Raw genomic sequence first — 15309 nt, forward strand, 5'->3', positions numbered from 1 at the left:
ATGATGGCAGCATATGTACAAAAAGGCTTGACACATGGATATATGTATAGATTGTGGTAAGAGTTGTAAGAGCCCCCAATAAAATTATTTTTAAAAGAAAAACTTCCAGAGGGGCAGAGGAAAGTTCACAAATATTAAGGAGACGGTTACATTAGATTTTCATTAGCAACACTGAAATGGAGCAATGCTTTCAATATTATTTGGGAAAATAATGTCAAATGTAGAACCCAAACTACTAGTGAAGTAGGAGGGTTAACTGATTATATTCTTGGACATACAAAGCCTCAAATAGTTTTATTTCCATGGACCATTTCTCAGGAAACTTCTTGGATATATAAGACCTCAAATAATTTTATTCCATGCACCATTACTCAGGAAACTTCTATCCTGCCAAAATGAGGGAGAACGAGAATGATGTGAGACCCAGGAAAGAAGTACTCCAACACAGGAATAGGAATTTCCCAGCCAGTGGTAAAGAGTTCTCAAGAGGACAGGTATATGCTAACTGTACAAATGGAAGTCAGTGAGGGAGGAAAATAAATTAAAAATGTCTTTAAATTGAGATAGAATTCACATAGTTTAAGATTCATCCCCTCAGAGGGGAAAGTTCAGTGTTTTTAAAACTATATTCACAAGATTGTGCAACCATCACCACGGTCCGGTTCCACCACGTTTTTGTCGCCCCAAAAAGATCCCTGCCAGCATCAGCAGTCGCTCCATCCCCTCCGTTTCCCAGCCCCTTTCCTATCCCAACAGCTCCTAATCTACTCTGTGGCTTGGGATTTGTATATATCTATATCCCAGAGTGGACACATTTTTTCATGTTCCAGGAGATCCCAGTACTTCATTCCTTTTTATGGCGGAGTGGGAAACCATACATAGATGGGTTGTCAATTTTCATGGAGACTTGGGTTGTTAGCCCTCTTTTGCTTTTATGAATACTGCTGATATGAAGATTCATGTACAGACTTGTGTGTAACAAATGCCTTCATTTCTCATGGGTATAATGGAGTACATCTTATGTTTCAGTTCACTGAAAGGAAAAGTTTCCCAAAAAACAACCTCATTACCATTGAGTCAACTCTGATTCATAGCAACCCTAAGACAGAGTAGAACAGACAGTTTCTGAGACTGTAAATCTTTATAGTGTTTTAGGGTACAAAAGAGACTCCCAGTCTCAAATATAATTCAAGGAGAACATTTATTAAGTCTTAAAAGGGACAAAGACAGACACCTCATCTGGATGAGGGAGGGAGGCTATTAGCACAAAGTCATAATGGAGTCTGAAGATTCGGTCAAGACGTTAGTTAAATAGGGCATTGGTGCAAAGGAAACTCACAAAGTCATGATTGATGGCAGATGAATACATCACAGCTACAGGTAGACCTACAGAAGCAGGAACAGGGACATGATTGGGACATGTACATTATGTTACATAGAAGAGCCTACACTATTGGTCCAGGGCCTTCCAACCAATGTCATCAGGGCACTACCGATAGGGCATGACTCCTGACCCTGCACCCCAGTACTGAATATAGTATGGTGATCTCTATCAAGAGCACCCTAAAGTCCCTAAGAGAGACTGCCCCTCCCTGAACTGGCTGGAGAGGGGTGGGGGTAATCCACTTTCTAGTGCACTCTGCCTGAGAACAAGGTCATCTACATCCTTCGGTCATAATCAGAAGGAAGTCAGTGGAGACTTAATCTGTGGGGGGACTCTGCAAATGGATTGTGGGCCTTCGCAGTCATCCATAGCCTTTGGCAAATAGGGTGCTCAGAATTTAAGCTGGAATACAATAGGAGTAGAAAGCATCTTTCTCCTGGTACGTTCTAACTGCTGACCTTACAGTTAGCAGCCCAGCACATAACTCACTACCATACCAAGGCGATAGGAAACATTTAGGAGTGAATCAATGCTAAGTGCATCAATAAGAAAAGGAAGAAAGATTAGAAGGAAGGGAGGAAGAAAATTAGAGGCCAAGAGGAAGATAGAACAGTAATGCTATGAGAAATCAAATGTTGCAGAGTAAGGATATATATGGAAATGAATAGGGTTAATGTTAGTACATGACTCAGCTACAAATAACAGACATGATAATGTAACTCTGAATATTGATACGATGAATAAAATAACTGCTTTGGAAGTAGAGGATGCAGAGAGAGAGAGAGAGAGTGTGTGTGTGTGTGTGTGTCTGTGTGTCTGTGTCTGTGTCTGGCAGGGATGGAGAGCCAGAAATGAGGTACCTAATGTGTGTAACACACCTTCTGGTAAAGCAATAGAGCAAGCAAATAAAATAATTAGTAATGGCATGAGAGATTTTAAGACATAGCTAGGAAGCTTGCTTTTATGGAAATATGTAGAATTCGGCTCAATAAATGGCGCAGGTAGGTATTTCTGACCGCCTCTGGTGTCCTCATTGCTATAAGGCAGGGGTCAGATAAAGCTCCATGGCGCATCCTTCTTTACCGCCACTCTGCATCTATGCTGGGTTCCATAATTCATTGCAGTGGCCACACGGAACTCACAAACAACACTCATGGTTAAGGGGGCCTTTTAGGTTAATAGGCTACCCTGAGTCAGGATCATGAAACAGTAAGGATAAAGTCACTGATCACCTCAGCCAGCAGCTCAGTCTCTCTCCGGTTCTCAGCCACGTAGTCCCTTATTCTTTGCCACCATGGCAGAGAGGTCGCCCAGGTTTCCGGGCTGCCCCTCAGAGTCGCTGTGTCACAGTCTGCGATGCATCTGTCTCAGCAGCCTCCACCGCTCCAGACGAGATCTTGAGCGGCTCCTCTGAGGGCCTCCCCTTTGCTGCCTCTGCCACGGCTTCTAAGATGGCTCGTGATTACAGCCGCGAGGGTGGTAACCAAACTGACCAATACCCTCAGTGTTACACTACCCTAATTGCATAGTATCACCCAATCATTTGGTGGGAGTTACAGAAACTTGGGTAGAAAAACAGTGTTAAGACATGAAAAAATATGTTTTTATAAATTATCAAGGGTTCATGAGGGAAGGAGGGAGGGGGGAAATGAGAAGCTGATACCAAGGGCCCAAGTAAAGCAAATGTTTTGAGAATGATGATGGCAACAAATGTGCAAAAGTGCTTGACACAATGGATGGATGGATGGATGGATTGTGATAAGAGTTGTCTGAGGCCCCAATAAAATGATTTATTAAAAATATTTTTTTTTACTTCACCATATCCTGCAACCAACAATATCCATTTTCTTAGGCAGGCTAGCAGGCAAAATACAACAAACATCAAACAATTGATACTTACATGGACGACACCCACCAAATGCAATTTGAGCCACAAATCAGTAACAGAAACAGTTTTGGTGAATTTAAAATTCACAATTCTAAAAGATTCACTGCACTCGTATAAGTTTTCTATGCAACATCACAAATTACCACACAGTAGCTTGAAAGGGCACCATTATTTCACAGTTTCTGTGGGCCAGAAATCTGGACCTGGTTTAGGTGGGTCCTCTGGTTGGACCATGACATGTGGACCAAGCTGTGTTGGTTACTGGAGCTCAGGGCACCGTGTCCAAGCTGGCATGGTTAACTTCAGGTTGACAAAATTCAATTCCTTGCAGCTGTTGGTGTGAGGCCCTCCGCTCTAGAGCCCACCCGGTTACTCCCATGCCCCTAGGCAGCTCACGCCATAGCAGCTTCTACTCGGTCGGCCAGAGGCCTCTCTCCAGCCTCTGTGTTGTAAGCATGAGAGGGACACTCACCACCTCCCATTGCAATGGAGCTCGAATTGTAGTATTTTATTGGAAAGAAGCAAGTCAAAGGTCTCATTTGCTTACACCAGCAAGGGATAAACTGAGTGGGGGGAGGCCATTTTAGAATTCTGCCTATTGTACTCACTGATTAGAGAAGAAATCATAATGGAAATTAGAAATTATACAAAACTCAGCCAAAATGATAGCTATACTAGCCGGATATAGTAAACGTGGCAATCGGAGGGACATTTATAACCCTAAATGCATGTATTAGGAAAGAGTAATGTTTGGAAAATCAATGCAGAAAGCATCCAATAAAATCATTTGAAACGGAATTAAGAAAAAGTGGAGGCGATAGGAATGCTGAATGCAGAAACGTATAGCTTTAATGAAAGAAAAGATGGAAAGGAGTAGCTGGTTGTTTGAAAGCCTCTGGCAAAAATACTGAAGAAAAAAAGTGATCCTAAAATGAAAAGAAAAACGTTAAAGATAATAGATTTAGAGAAATAATCGTATGAACAACTTTATTCCATAAAATTTGAAAACTTCGAGTATATGGACCATTTCAAACACCAGACTATTATATTCAGGAGGACTAGAAATACTACACTTGATCGTAGCCAAAAGGCCGAGAAGCTATGAGAAGGAATAGAAATAATGAATTCGGGTGCACCATTAAAATTATTCAATCAAAGGTGATGACATTCAGACACACCATGCCATCTTTCTGTAGCGTGCGTGTACACACGCGCGCGTACACACGGGTGGGGGCGGGAAAACGACAACAATCTCGCAATGCTGAACATCAAGAACAAGGGCACGAAATGAATCGCACACCGACTGTAAGGAGACGGTGAACCGACACAGAAGACGAGGGGTAGCTCTGCCAGCACCCTGACTCAGCAGAGCCATCCTGAGGCAAAGCCACTGTGGATCTCCGAGACGCGCTAAGGCAACTTCCCCGCCGCCCCAGTAAGAAACAGAACCCGAGGAGGGAGGGCAGAGTCCCAGGGACCTCGGCCTCCACAGTCAGCAGGGAGCTAGGACGCAGAGACAGGTTCACTCCAGAGCAGTGGTGTGGCTGGTGCACACAAAGCCACAGACCCTGCACCCGCACACTTGTGCTGCCCAGCCAACCGGCAGTGCCCAACAACCTCGCCCACTGGCCGGAAGAGCACGCCGCCCCTTAATGACTAGACGAAGGGATCCTCCCACCAAAAGCCTTAGAGAACTACAGCTGGGACCGCCCTCTGCCCCCACACCCAGCTCTGCCAACCAGCACCCACCTGACCCAATCATTCTAGCAACACCCTTTGCCCATCGCCACCCACTGCCCAAGGGCCCACCCCTGCCCCTCATCCAAGCAGCACAAGACCACTCCAGCACCCCTGACCCTCAGCCCAGTGACCCACCCCTCTGAGAACCATGGGGCTTCTCTGGCTGCTCCAGCTCCCCACCCACCAGGACCTTGACTCTGCTTGCCAACTTCCCCCCAGTGGTATTGAGAATGCTCCCGCCCCCTGGGCCTCTTACTACCAGAGAGGTCTATGGGCCCCCATCCCCTGCTCACCTGACACTTAGACCTATGTGATGTCTTGTCGCTGGTGCCTAATCCGTAGGCCCAGGTGACTTGGGTCTGAGCGTGCTCAGTTCTGGATTTCCCATAGGCATCTTGTTTTCCTAATCCTTCTTAACTTTGTCCTTGTGCAAATGCACATGCAGCCCTTCTGTCCTTGAATGGTTCTAAGGTGTGCACCCCTTCCTAGTGTTATTTTTCCCTTTATAAAGTGACGGGTCTTGTGAAATGACTCTTTAGAAACTCCTAGCAACTTAGAGGAAAGATCTCTATCAGAGCCTCCAGCGTGCTTTCTATGTAGCGGCGCAGGACAAGGGCCCATATCACTGGATGCTCCAGCTTACACATTAAGGCAAGACATAGAACTATATATGAGGATTAGGAAATAATAAACAAAACTCTATTTTTTGTAAATGATAGAACTGCCAAGGAAAGTCAAGAAAATACCCACCCAGAATGCTAGTATTGAGAAGAAAGCTTCCAAGTTTCCTGAATTCATTAACAGTCATTGAAAGTCCATCTCATTGCTACTTATCTGAGGAAAAACCCATTTTTTTAAACGTACTTTGTTTAAAAGATCAAATTTAAGACATCAATATAATCTGTAACGTGCCTAGGAATAAATCTAACAGAAAACGTGTTATTTCCTGTTATAAAAAGGGTGGCACTTACTAAAAGACCTTGTTGTTGCTTTTCGTTGCCATCCAGTGGGTTGTGACCCGGGGCTTCTGCAGACACGTCAGAGTAGACCTGTGCTCCATAGGGGGTGGAAGGCTGCACCCTTAAGTCGATTACCTGGCCTTCCTTCAGAACCATCTCTGCATGGCTTCAATTGCCTCACCTCCCTTGAAATCAATACAGAAACAGATCAGCAGGTCCTTTCTCCCGTGGAGCTGCTGGTGGATTCCAACCTTTCTTTTAGCAGCGAAGCACATGGCCATTTGTGCCGCCCAGGGAGTCCTGACTACTGAGTGTAAATCCGACAGGTATATATTGCCACCACTCCCACAGAGCCAATTCCAACCCTGGGTTAGTCTGGGTAGACTAGGGAAACAAATCCAGTGACATATGTGTATACGAGAGAACTTTATATCAAAGAGTAATTGTATATTAAGAAAACATCCCTGCCCAGTCCAGTTCAAGTCCATAAGTCCGATATTAGCCCATATGTCTGATAACAATCTATAAATTCCTCTTCAGACTCATGCAGCACATGCAATGACACCCAGTGCAGGGAGATCTCAGGCCAGTGGGTGAAAAGTCTTGTGGATCCAGTGGTAGTGGGAGCATCTCAGCACTGACATGGGTCTCCATGTGGCTCCTCCAGCTCCAGGGCTCTGGCACCATCAGTGTATAGCTCCATGTTGCTTGCCATCAGGAATGTCTCGCAGAAAGACAAGCAGAAAGCATGTGTCTGGCCTCCAATGAGCTATTTATCTCCATAGCACCTCCAAATTAGGTCATCAAGCTGCAACCTGATTGACAGACTAAACTCCACCTCTTTGAAAGTTGACAGGAGATTATGTAACTACCACAAATCCACAGCCACTCTATACAGGGCTTCCAAGGCTGAGAATCTTTATGGGACCAGAGAGCCAGATAACCTTTTCCCACAGAGCAGCGGGTGGATTTGAACCCCTGAACTTGTGGTTAGCAGTCCAAAGCCAACCTGACAGCGGCACTCGGGCTCCTTCAGATTCCTTATTAGAGTACTTTAAATATTGCCTAACTTTTCCTAGGCAGAAGATTGACTTTATTTTACACAGACATGCTTGTTCTATTGGCTACTCTGAGTGTTTCAAAGGTAATTATAGACAAAATAGAGGAGTCCTGGTAGCACAGTGGTTAAAGCACTAAGCTGCTAGTCAAAAGGTCAGAAACTCGAACCCACTAGCCTTTCCCCAGGAGAGAGATGGAGCAGTTTCCTTCTGTACAGATTTTCAGCCTCGGAAACCCGAAGGGGCAGAACTGCTCTCCACCAGGCCTCTGCAATGGAATGGACTCTCAGCCACAGTGGACGGACAATACGATAGAATCAGTAGCGCGACCACTGTTCTTATTTTAATAAAACCCTTCATTGTTCAGGCTTATATGAGATCGTGGTTCTAATATATGAAAAATGTTCTTCGCACACAGAAAAAACATCGTTGACCCAGAAGATCCTCGATGTGCCCGACTGACGCTCACTGGCCAGATGATCACAGTGTCTCCAGAAGAAGTAGAATTTGCCAAGCAAGCCATGTTCTCCAGGTATCTGCTTTCAAGCTCGTTTGCCCAGAACTATACAGTAAGGTTGTGTCGTGGATTATGCATTGGGCTACAAACCACAAGATCAGCAGTTCAAACCCACCAGCAGCTCCTTGGAAGAAAGATGAGACTCTCTCCACCTGTAAAGGTTTACAACCTGGGAAACAAACGAGGGTCACTCTTGAGTTGGAACTGACTCGACGGCAGTGGGTTTTTCAGTGGTCAGCCTCGAGGCACCTAATGGAATCACATGATTGAGGTCTCATTGTGGCAGATCTCTACGTCCTGGTTCCATCCCTGTGCCCGCTCTCCTTAGAAAACTAAGCGACTTAAAACGACCGACCGCAGTCATCTTGGCTGTGCAAGTGTTTGGAGTGAGGGAGCACTGAGGCAGTATTTTACTTTCAAATGGTTCCAGGGGAAAGTTCTTTCTACTGTACTTTGGATTTCTTTCTGAGTTTATGATGCTTTAAAAAGAGAAAGAAAGAAATCATATTTTTCCTTAAAGAATGCTAAGCTATTATATTACTTCATTGCTGCTAGTGTTTTCCCAGTGTGCAATTGGTCTCTGGATTTTCTTTATCGATGGTTTGGATATAAGGCAAATGCTTCTTTTCATGAAGTTAGAAAACAAAAGTAAGCCACCATCCTTGCCCTCGGGATATTGCAGTGTCGTCAGAGGAACCCTGGCGACATACTGGTCACCCATTGAGCTTCTGACCACAAGGTCAGCAGTTTGAAACCCAGCCACTGCTCAAGGGAAAAGATGGGGATTTCTACTCCTGTAAAGAGGTACAGTCTCAGAAATGAGTCAGAATCAACTCAATGGCCGTAAATTGAGTTGAGTTGAAGGGGAGGAGGTAACTCGGCAATAACAGACAGCTTGGTGGTCTTTGTCCACTCCATATGGCTCAGCAGTTCTGAGCATTCTGCAGGAATGAGGCTCCCTATGAACGGGCTTGTTTCACAGGCTCGCCGCTCTTTAAGCATTTCATGCAGATCACACCAAACCGCACTCGCTGCCACTGAGTCGATCCTGAGCCACCGCAACCCTATGGAGAGTTTCGGAGGCTGTGAGTCTGCAGGAGCAGGCACCTCATCCTGCGTCTCTGGGTGGCTGGTGGGTTGGAACATGGTTTCCTCTGCACGCTCTACAAGCACACGCGCTTGTGTGGGTTGCTGCTAGTGTTTGCCTTCTTTGCTTTTTCTTGTGCGGAGATCATCCGTTTTGCATTCAACCGTTCACTGACGTTGTTTCTACTCATCCGTTGCTGTCCCCTCAGCACCCCTCGTTTCTTGCTCTCTCCCTCGGCTTCCTGTCCCCTCCTCCTGCTTTCCCCGCCCGCGGTCTTTGTCCTTCACTTCGTGCTGCCCTTTCGAGAAAAGAGTTTATTCTTCTCTCACAGAGGTGCATCCAGTTCCAAACTGAAGGGTAGCAGAGGCGAGACTAAGTCTTGGGGGCTCCACCTGTCTCTATGCAGCCAGTAAGCCTGGTCTCTTTCATGATTTTGAGTTTGTTTTTGTTTCTGTTTTAATTTTAATTTAGAGAGTGAGTAAGTGTGAGAGAGTGAGTGAGTCAGTGAGTCAGTGAGAGAGTGAGTGAGTGAGTGTGAGAGAGTCCATGATTTTGAGTTTTGTTCCACATTTTCTCCCCTCCTCCAGCACCCTCTAGGGTGATCCTTTCAGAGCTGGTGGCGGTGAAGACCAGCACTGACTAGTCCTTCAGGTCTCAGAGCTGTGGAGACTAATGTTTGTAGGGTCCGTTCGTCCACTGGACACATGTTCCCATAGGCCTTTCCGTTTCATCAGTCTTCTTCCTCGGGACTGGCAGACACCAAGGATTGCACTTCAGGCCCAGTGACTTGGTACCTCGAAGTGCGGAGTTAGTTCTAAGAAGTATTCATACTTTTGCCTCCAGTGTGTTCTGCCACATTCATGGATACATTTGCAGCAAAGCTAAATACACCTAGCATTTATACCCCAAGTGCCCTCCCCACACCTGTTCAGCCTGCCTGTCTATCTAAGCATTTACTCATCAACTAAACAAAGCCCTCACTACCATCAAGTCGATTCCAACTCATAGTGATGCCATAGGACAGAATGGAACTGCTCCTGTGGGTTTCTGAGATGGCCAGTCTTTCTCCCATGGAGCAGTTGGTGGCTTTAAACCACTGACCTTATGGTTAGTGGCCTAACCTGTAGCCACGACACCGTCAGGGCTCCTATCGGCTCTCATAGATCATCGCTATGGTTGCAGGATTGCTGCTACCAGTGCTTTTATAGTTGCTGGTTTTGTCTCATTTTATAGTAGTCCAGTGACCAATAATGTGCTGATCAGTATGTGTGAACCTGTATCGATCACCTTTTAAAGCATGAAATCATAGTTAAAGAAAAGGACAAATCAGTTACGAATAATGCTGTAACCAAAAATGTTGCAAGCCAGTGTGGAGAGATTTTATAGAACAATTCTGTTGTTAGTATTCGTCTAATCTAAGAAAGATCACATTTATACCATTTACACCTATATTTATCACACATTCTCTATGATTAAAATGGATAATGCACATTACTAAAGACTGTATGGGCTGGTATGGGGGGAGTTCTGTGGAGGGAGGGTTGGTGGCGCGTGAGCTATCTATCACACAGACTGATGCCCACCCTGGTGCTGCCACTGCACAGCTTTAGAGCAATCTCTCTGTTGCCCCCACAGGCACCCAGTCATGAGGAAGTGGCCGCGCCAGTACGAATGGCTCTTCATGAAGATGCGGGTAGAGCATGTCTGGCTTCAGACATGGTATGGGGGAGCAGCCGAGATCTCAAGAGAGGAATATTTCAAAGCAGTTCCAAGAAAGGCCTGATGGAGTGAGGAGGGGGAAAAAACCCTGTGTTTGCTTTACCACGAAAACGTTTTCAGTGATGTTGCCAGACGGCTATTGCCCAAGGTCTCTTTGTTGAATGGCATAGCCGCCCTGTTATCCTTCCTGCAGAAGGAATGAGGGTGAACAGGGCACCCTAGGCTAGACCTGAGAGTAAAGCCGCCATTTGCAAACCCTCCGTTCACACGGGATCTTCGCCTGTCTAGCCTTTGTTTGTGTTGTATCCAATCCAGACTCATCGTTGAGGCTCATCGTGGGTTGTCAAAATGATATGTGTAAACAGTGTGCTGTTCCATTCTTTAGGAAACACCAATGACTCCGGTAAGTACATGAGGACTTTGTCTCGTGAGACACAGTCACCAGAGTGAAGCTCGTTGCCACCACTAAAGGTCTCTCTGTGGGTTTGCTCATTGGGTTGCTGGATCGCAAGTGCATCGCTAAGGTGCATTTGCTGGAATGTATAGCTCGCTTGTGACAAGCAGCGCAACAACACACAGAGTGCAGTGCCCAGCAGGCCATGGCAGAGCACTAAAGAGGACTGGGCGACTTTGTTGCCAGGCTCCCCACATCCAGGGCACTCCCACCTCTAACCAGGGCTTCCCCTTGCAGGCAGGCGGTTGGTCAGTGGCATGTAGATGAGACTTCCGGAAGAAGAGAGAGGGTATGTTGAGCTTGGAAGCAAAGGCACCATGTGAGCCAAGGAAGGAAAGAAGTCAGGCAGAATCGCCAGCCCAAGCCCTGGCCAGGTCCTTGGCACGAGTCATCTCATTTTAGCCTGACAACCAATGAGATAGCATGCCATCATCGCCACTTACAGACTAGGAGACAGAAGCGCAGAGGGATTGGGCCAAATCCCCCAGTTCAGACTCTGGAACTCGCCCTCAGAACCAGGCCGAAAGGTAGTCTTTTAACTGGGGAGATCAGTAAAGCGAGTGTAAGAAAGAATGATTTACCTGTTTGGAGATGTTTTGCCGCTGCTCTTGACCCACCCCAAAAAAGTTTCAAGTTTGAGTCTTACCACAGACAGTATTTTCCACAAAGTAAGTGCAGGCGTTCTGCTGGTGTTTGCCAGAGACCAGGCTATAGTTGTGCACACACTTAAGGCCTATATGACCCAGTGTGTACACACCAAAATGTCTTATAATGGAAGTCCACAAAAAAATCTAGCAGTACCCAAGTTCTCTGCCTTTCTAGACTGGCTATAGACCCTCTTTGGTGGGTTTATTTTATTATAGAACATAGGAACACATATATACATTTTAAAAACAAATAAAAAAAGAAAAGAAATGCTACAACATGGATGGAGCTCCCAGGAATTATGCTGAAGTGAACAATGCGGGTCCCAAAAGGTCACCACACACTGTATGATTCCTCTTATTGAACTTCTTTTGAAATGACAAAGCGGTAGAAATGGAGAACAGAATAGCTGTTGCCAAGGAAGTTGGGGGAGTGAGGGCGCAATTAAAGGGCAGTACAAAAGATCACTGTGGTGCTGGAACTATTTTGCAACAATGTCAACATCTTGACTGTGATATTTTACTTTGTTTATAGGATATTGCAACTGGTCCAAGGGTACACAGGATCTCTGTATTATTTCTTAAAACTGCATGCTTAACAATAATCAGCTTGGAAAAAAACATTTGTTTATTTAAGTTAAAGCTTAACTTAAATGAGTTGTGTTTTTTCTCTCTTATCAGTCTCAAATAAAATGAGGAACTGAGCTATGTGCCAAAGCCTGGGAGAAAAGCAGATAAGACAAGTAGTTAACCATTAATGCATTCATTTTTATAATAATAATTTATAGATTATCAAGGGTTCATGAAGGAGGGGGTTAGGGAGGGAAGGGAAAAAAATGAGGAGCTGATACCAATGGCTCAAGTAGAAAGCAAATGTTTTGAGAATGATGATGGCAACAAATGTACAAATGTGCTTGACACAATGGATGTATGGATTGTGATGAGTTGTACGAGCACCCAATAAAACGATTAAATTTTAAAAATACATGCATTTTTAGAAATGATATAAGCCTGTCTTAAAAGTTTTGTAGAAGTGTTCAATTTAATGTTGAATACAAATTAACAAGAATTCAAAAACCTGATGTAAAGATTTTATCTATATAGAACACTTAAAAGGGGGAGAAAGCATTTTCGAGATTTTGACATAAATATAATGATTGAGCTGTGGGTGTATATAGGTATGTTAGATAATACATACTTATTCTTAACTAATGTTTATAGTAAAAACTCATATTCCCCTTCTCTTTCCCTATAAATTTTGGGAAATAATTCGTTTTGTTTGTTTGCTTCTGTGACTAGACTAACTACAATCTATCCTAATGATTTTTACTTACAGTGATTACACATATCCATGAACTTGACATATATCAAGTAATTCTGATGCTTCTTGTTTCGGCATGCCTTGTACATATTGACTCTTTATAAAGAGTTGTCTTTTGGCTGAAATGTATTTCTATAATTTTTCCAGAATGTCTGTTTGGCTTTTAGTAATGTGATTATCAAGTACTGTGCTGAAAAAATAAAATCTCTGTAGGATAATTTATCGATGCTCATTTGATTGCTATACCAACAAATAAATTCAATTATACAATTTAAACTGTAATGGAGTTTTGGTTTGTCTGTGCTCTATAATGCAGGTTTTTGAAATTAGATATGAATGTTTAACCAAAGACTATTTCATTACTGATATGATTTCCATGTTCAATTAAATGAGAGTATAATAGCTGCACCCAATCCTTTCATTATTAGATCTCTAAGAACAGATGCTTCGCAGTGAGCTTGCAGTTGAACTTCAAATGCGGAAAAACGAAGCTCGGTGACTTTTTCTTTTTGAAGGGTAGTTTGTGTTTCTTGTGAGGAACCCCGATGGCTAGTAGTTTACGTATTGGTCTGCTAACCACAAGGTCGGCAGAATCTAAGAGTTACAGTCTCGGAAACACACCGGGACGTTCTTCTCTGTGCATAAGGCTGCTGTGAGTCACATTAGACTTTACGGCAGTGAGTTTGGTTTGATGGTGGTCGTTAACCTTCCTGGAGTGAGCCATTACTCACAATGACGCGGCGCAGAATGTAACAAACTTGGCCCAGTCCTGAGCAGGGCCATTGTGATCCATAAGGTGTGATTAGCTGGTTTTCAGGAGTAAATTTCCAAGTCCTGCTCCCTAGTGCGTCTTCCTCAGAAGTTCCGCTGAAACCTGGTGAGCACGGAAGCAACACCAAAGCCACCACTGACCGCAGAGTGGCCGCTGCTCACGAACCAAACAAGGGGACTTCAAAACATTCGTGGGAGACGGAATGAAAAGACAGTAGACTGGGACCAAGACCTTCGTCTCCCACACGGAAGGCAGGAACTGGATACTCTCTCCAGTGCCTCATTCTAAAGGAGAAACGAACTCCCCTCAAGTGGATTCCAGCTCAGAGTGGCCCTATGCATAGGAGTAGAATTGCCCCTGTGGGTTTCCAAGACTGTAAAGCTTTACAGGAGTAGAAAACCTTCTTTTTCCTGCTGAGCGACTGGTAGATTCAAACTGCTGACCTTCCTGTTAACTGCTCAACATGGAACCTATACCTCCCCCAGAGCTCCTCGATAAATACAATAAGCCTAATTCTGCACATAGCAAATGGAGATGTAGCCACCGGTGTTGTCCCTCTTTGGGGCATAGGTCAAAGTGTGTACATCATCACTAGGCGGTCTACTGGCCACACTGGTGCCTTAGGGGACTTGGGGACCAGGACGCGAGGGGACCAAGGTCAGGTTACCCAGTAAGCAGTGTAGGCACCAGTTTGCTCATCTGTGGTGAGCAATTTCCCTTAGCTTTCTCCACTTCTCTAAGGTGGCAGTGGTGGGGAGGTGGGGAAGGTAGGTCAAGTTGCATGCTGCGGATTGGTGGGAAGGCACCATTAGTCTCAGGCATGCCTTACTGACTGTGTGATCTGGTTCTGCCCAGCAGAGTGCCAGCCAAATGCCAGCTGTTGGAATCTCGCACAGCGTCCTCCTGTGGACAGCTCCTACCCGGAAGCGTACCTGTCTGTGTGACATACGCATCTCCAGTGGAAGGACCATTTCACTGAAAGGGACGCACTGCGAGGAAAGCAGCAGTGTAAGGCACGGGTAGAGTGGGGTGATGGAACAGAAAATAAATACCAACGTCAGCTATTTTGCTTCTTGCTTGAGAATCACAATGGACAAGTGCCGGGAAAGCCCTGTACAAAGCGACACGCACAGAGGGGAGGTAGGGTGCTGTCTTAGTCGGTGTTTGGTGGGTAGGCTTGCTGCTGGATGGGTCCCTGGGGGTGTGGGCACCATCTGGGCTTGAGCCTGACCACTTGGCCCAGGAAGAAGTACAAGAAGTGCTTCAGATACCTGGGTCAGGTACCTACCAGTTTCTTCCCACATTGCAGTGCCAGGTGGGGCTGTCCTCCTGGGCAAGCTCTTTTACATCGGTTTCCATTCAGCTATAATCAACGCACCATACGATTCAACCGCTCCGCCGTGTGATGAAGCATTGTGTAAGCATCACCGCAATCCACTTCAGACCACGTCCTTGCTTCGTGTACCGTTACCGTGGACCCCCCACTCCCCGCCCCCTCCCCTTCCACGCCGCCAGGTGGTTATGATGTCAGGCCCTGTTTTCATCCACCCTGGCTGCCCCAAACAGAAAAACGTCTGAAATTAGGATGGGTCACAGTGCCCGACTGAGTTATCCGAGTGTTTCTCCAGCGCCCGAGTGGCGCCTTCACGGAGTCCTGTGATGGTCCTCCAGTGCAGTTCTGGTCAGGCCTTCAGTCGCACGTGGTTATCAGCTATCGTGGAGCAGGGACTGACCCACTGCAGTGACCTCTTGGGAGAGGGATCACC

At 45.4% G+C, this 15309-nt stretch overlaps 1 protein-coding gene and 1 pseudogene across 1 annotated transcript in view; one reads left to right on the plus strand and one right to left on the minus strand.

Annotated features, from left to right (window-relative positions):
- CREG2 (cellular repressor of E1A stimulated genes 2) overlaps positions 1-11560 on the plus strand; it is a 52805-nt gene extending 41245 nt beyond the window's left edge. Inside the window, exons 5-6 of the mRNA XM_013005100.3 lie at positions 7448-7561; positions 10269-11560. Of these exons, the coding sequence (XP_012860554.2) occupies positions 7448-7561; positions 10269-10416 (262 nt within the window). The 3' untranslated portion in view covers positions 10417-11560. The remainder of the gene's footprint in view (positions 1-7447; positions 7562-10268) is intronic.
- On the minus strand, positions 4214-4375 carry LOC115873264 (annotated as a pseudogene).
- Positions 11561-15309: the final 3749 nt, after the last annotated feature.

Source organism: Echinops telfairi, unplaced genomic scaffold (genome assembly GCF_000313985.2).
Source record: "Echinops telfairi isolate 266 unplaced genomic scaffold, ASM31398v2 ScPeMD7_7467;HRSCAF=8505_1, whole genome shotgun sequence".
Taxonomy (NCBI): Eukaryota; Metazoa; Chordata; class Mammalia; order Afrosoricida; family Tenrecidae; genus Echinops; species Echinops telfairi.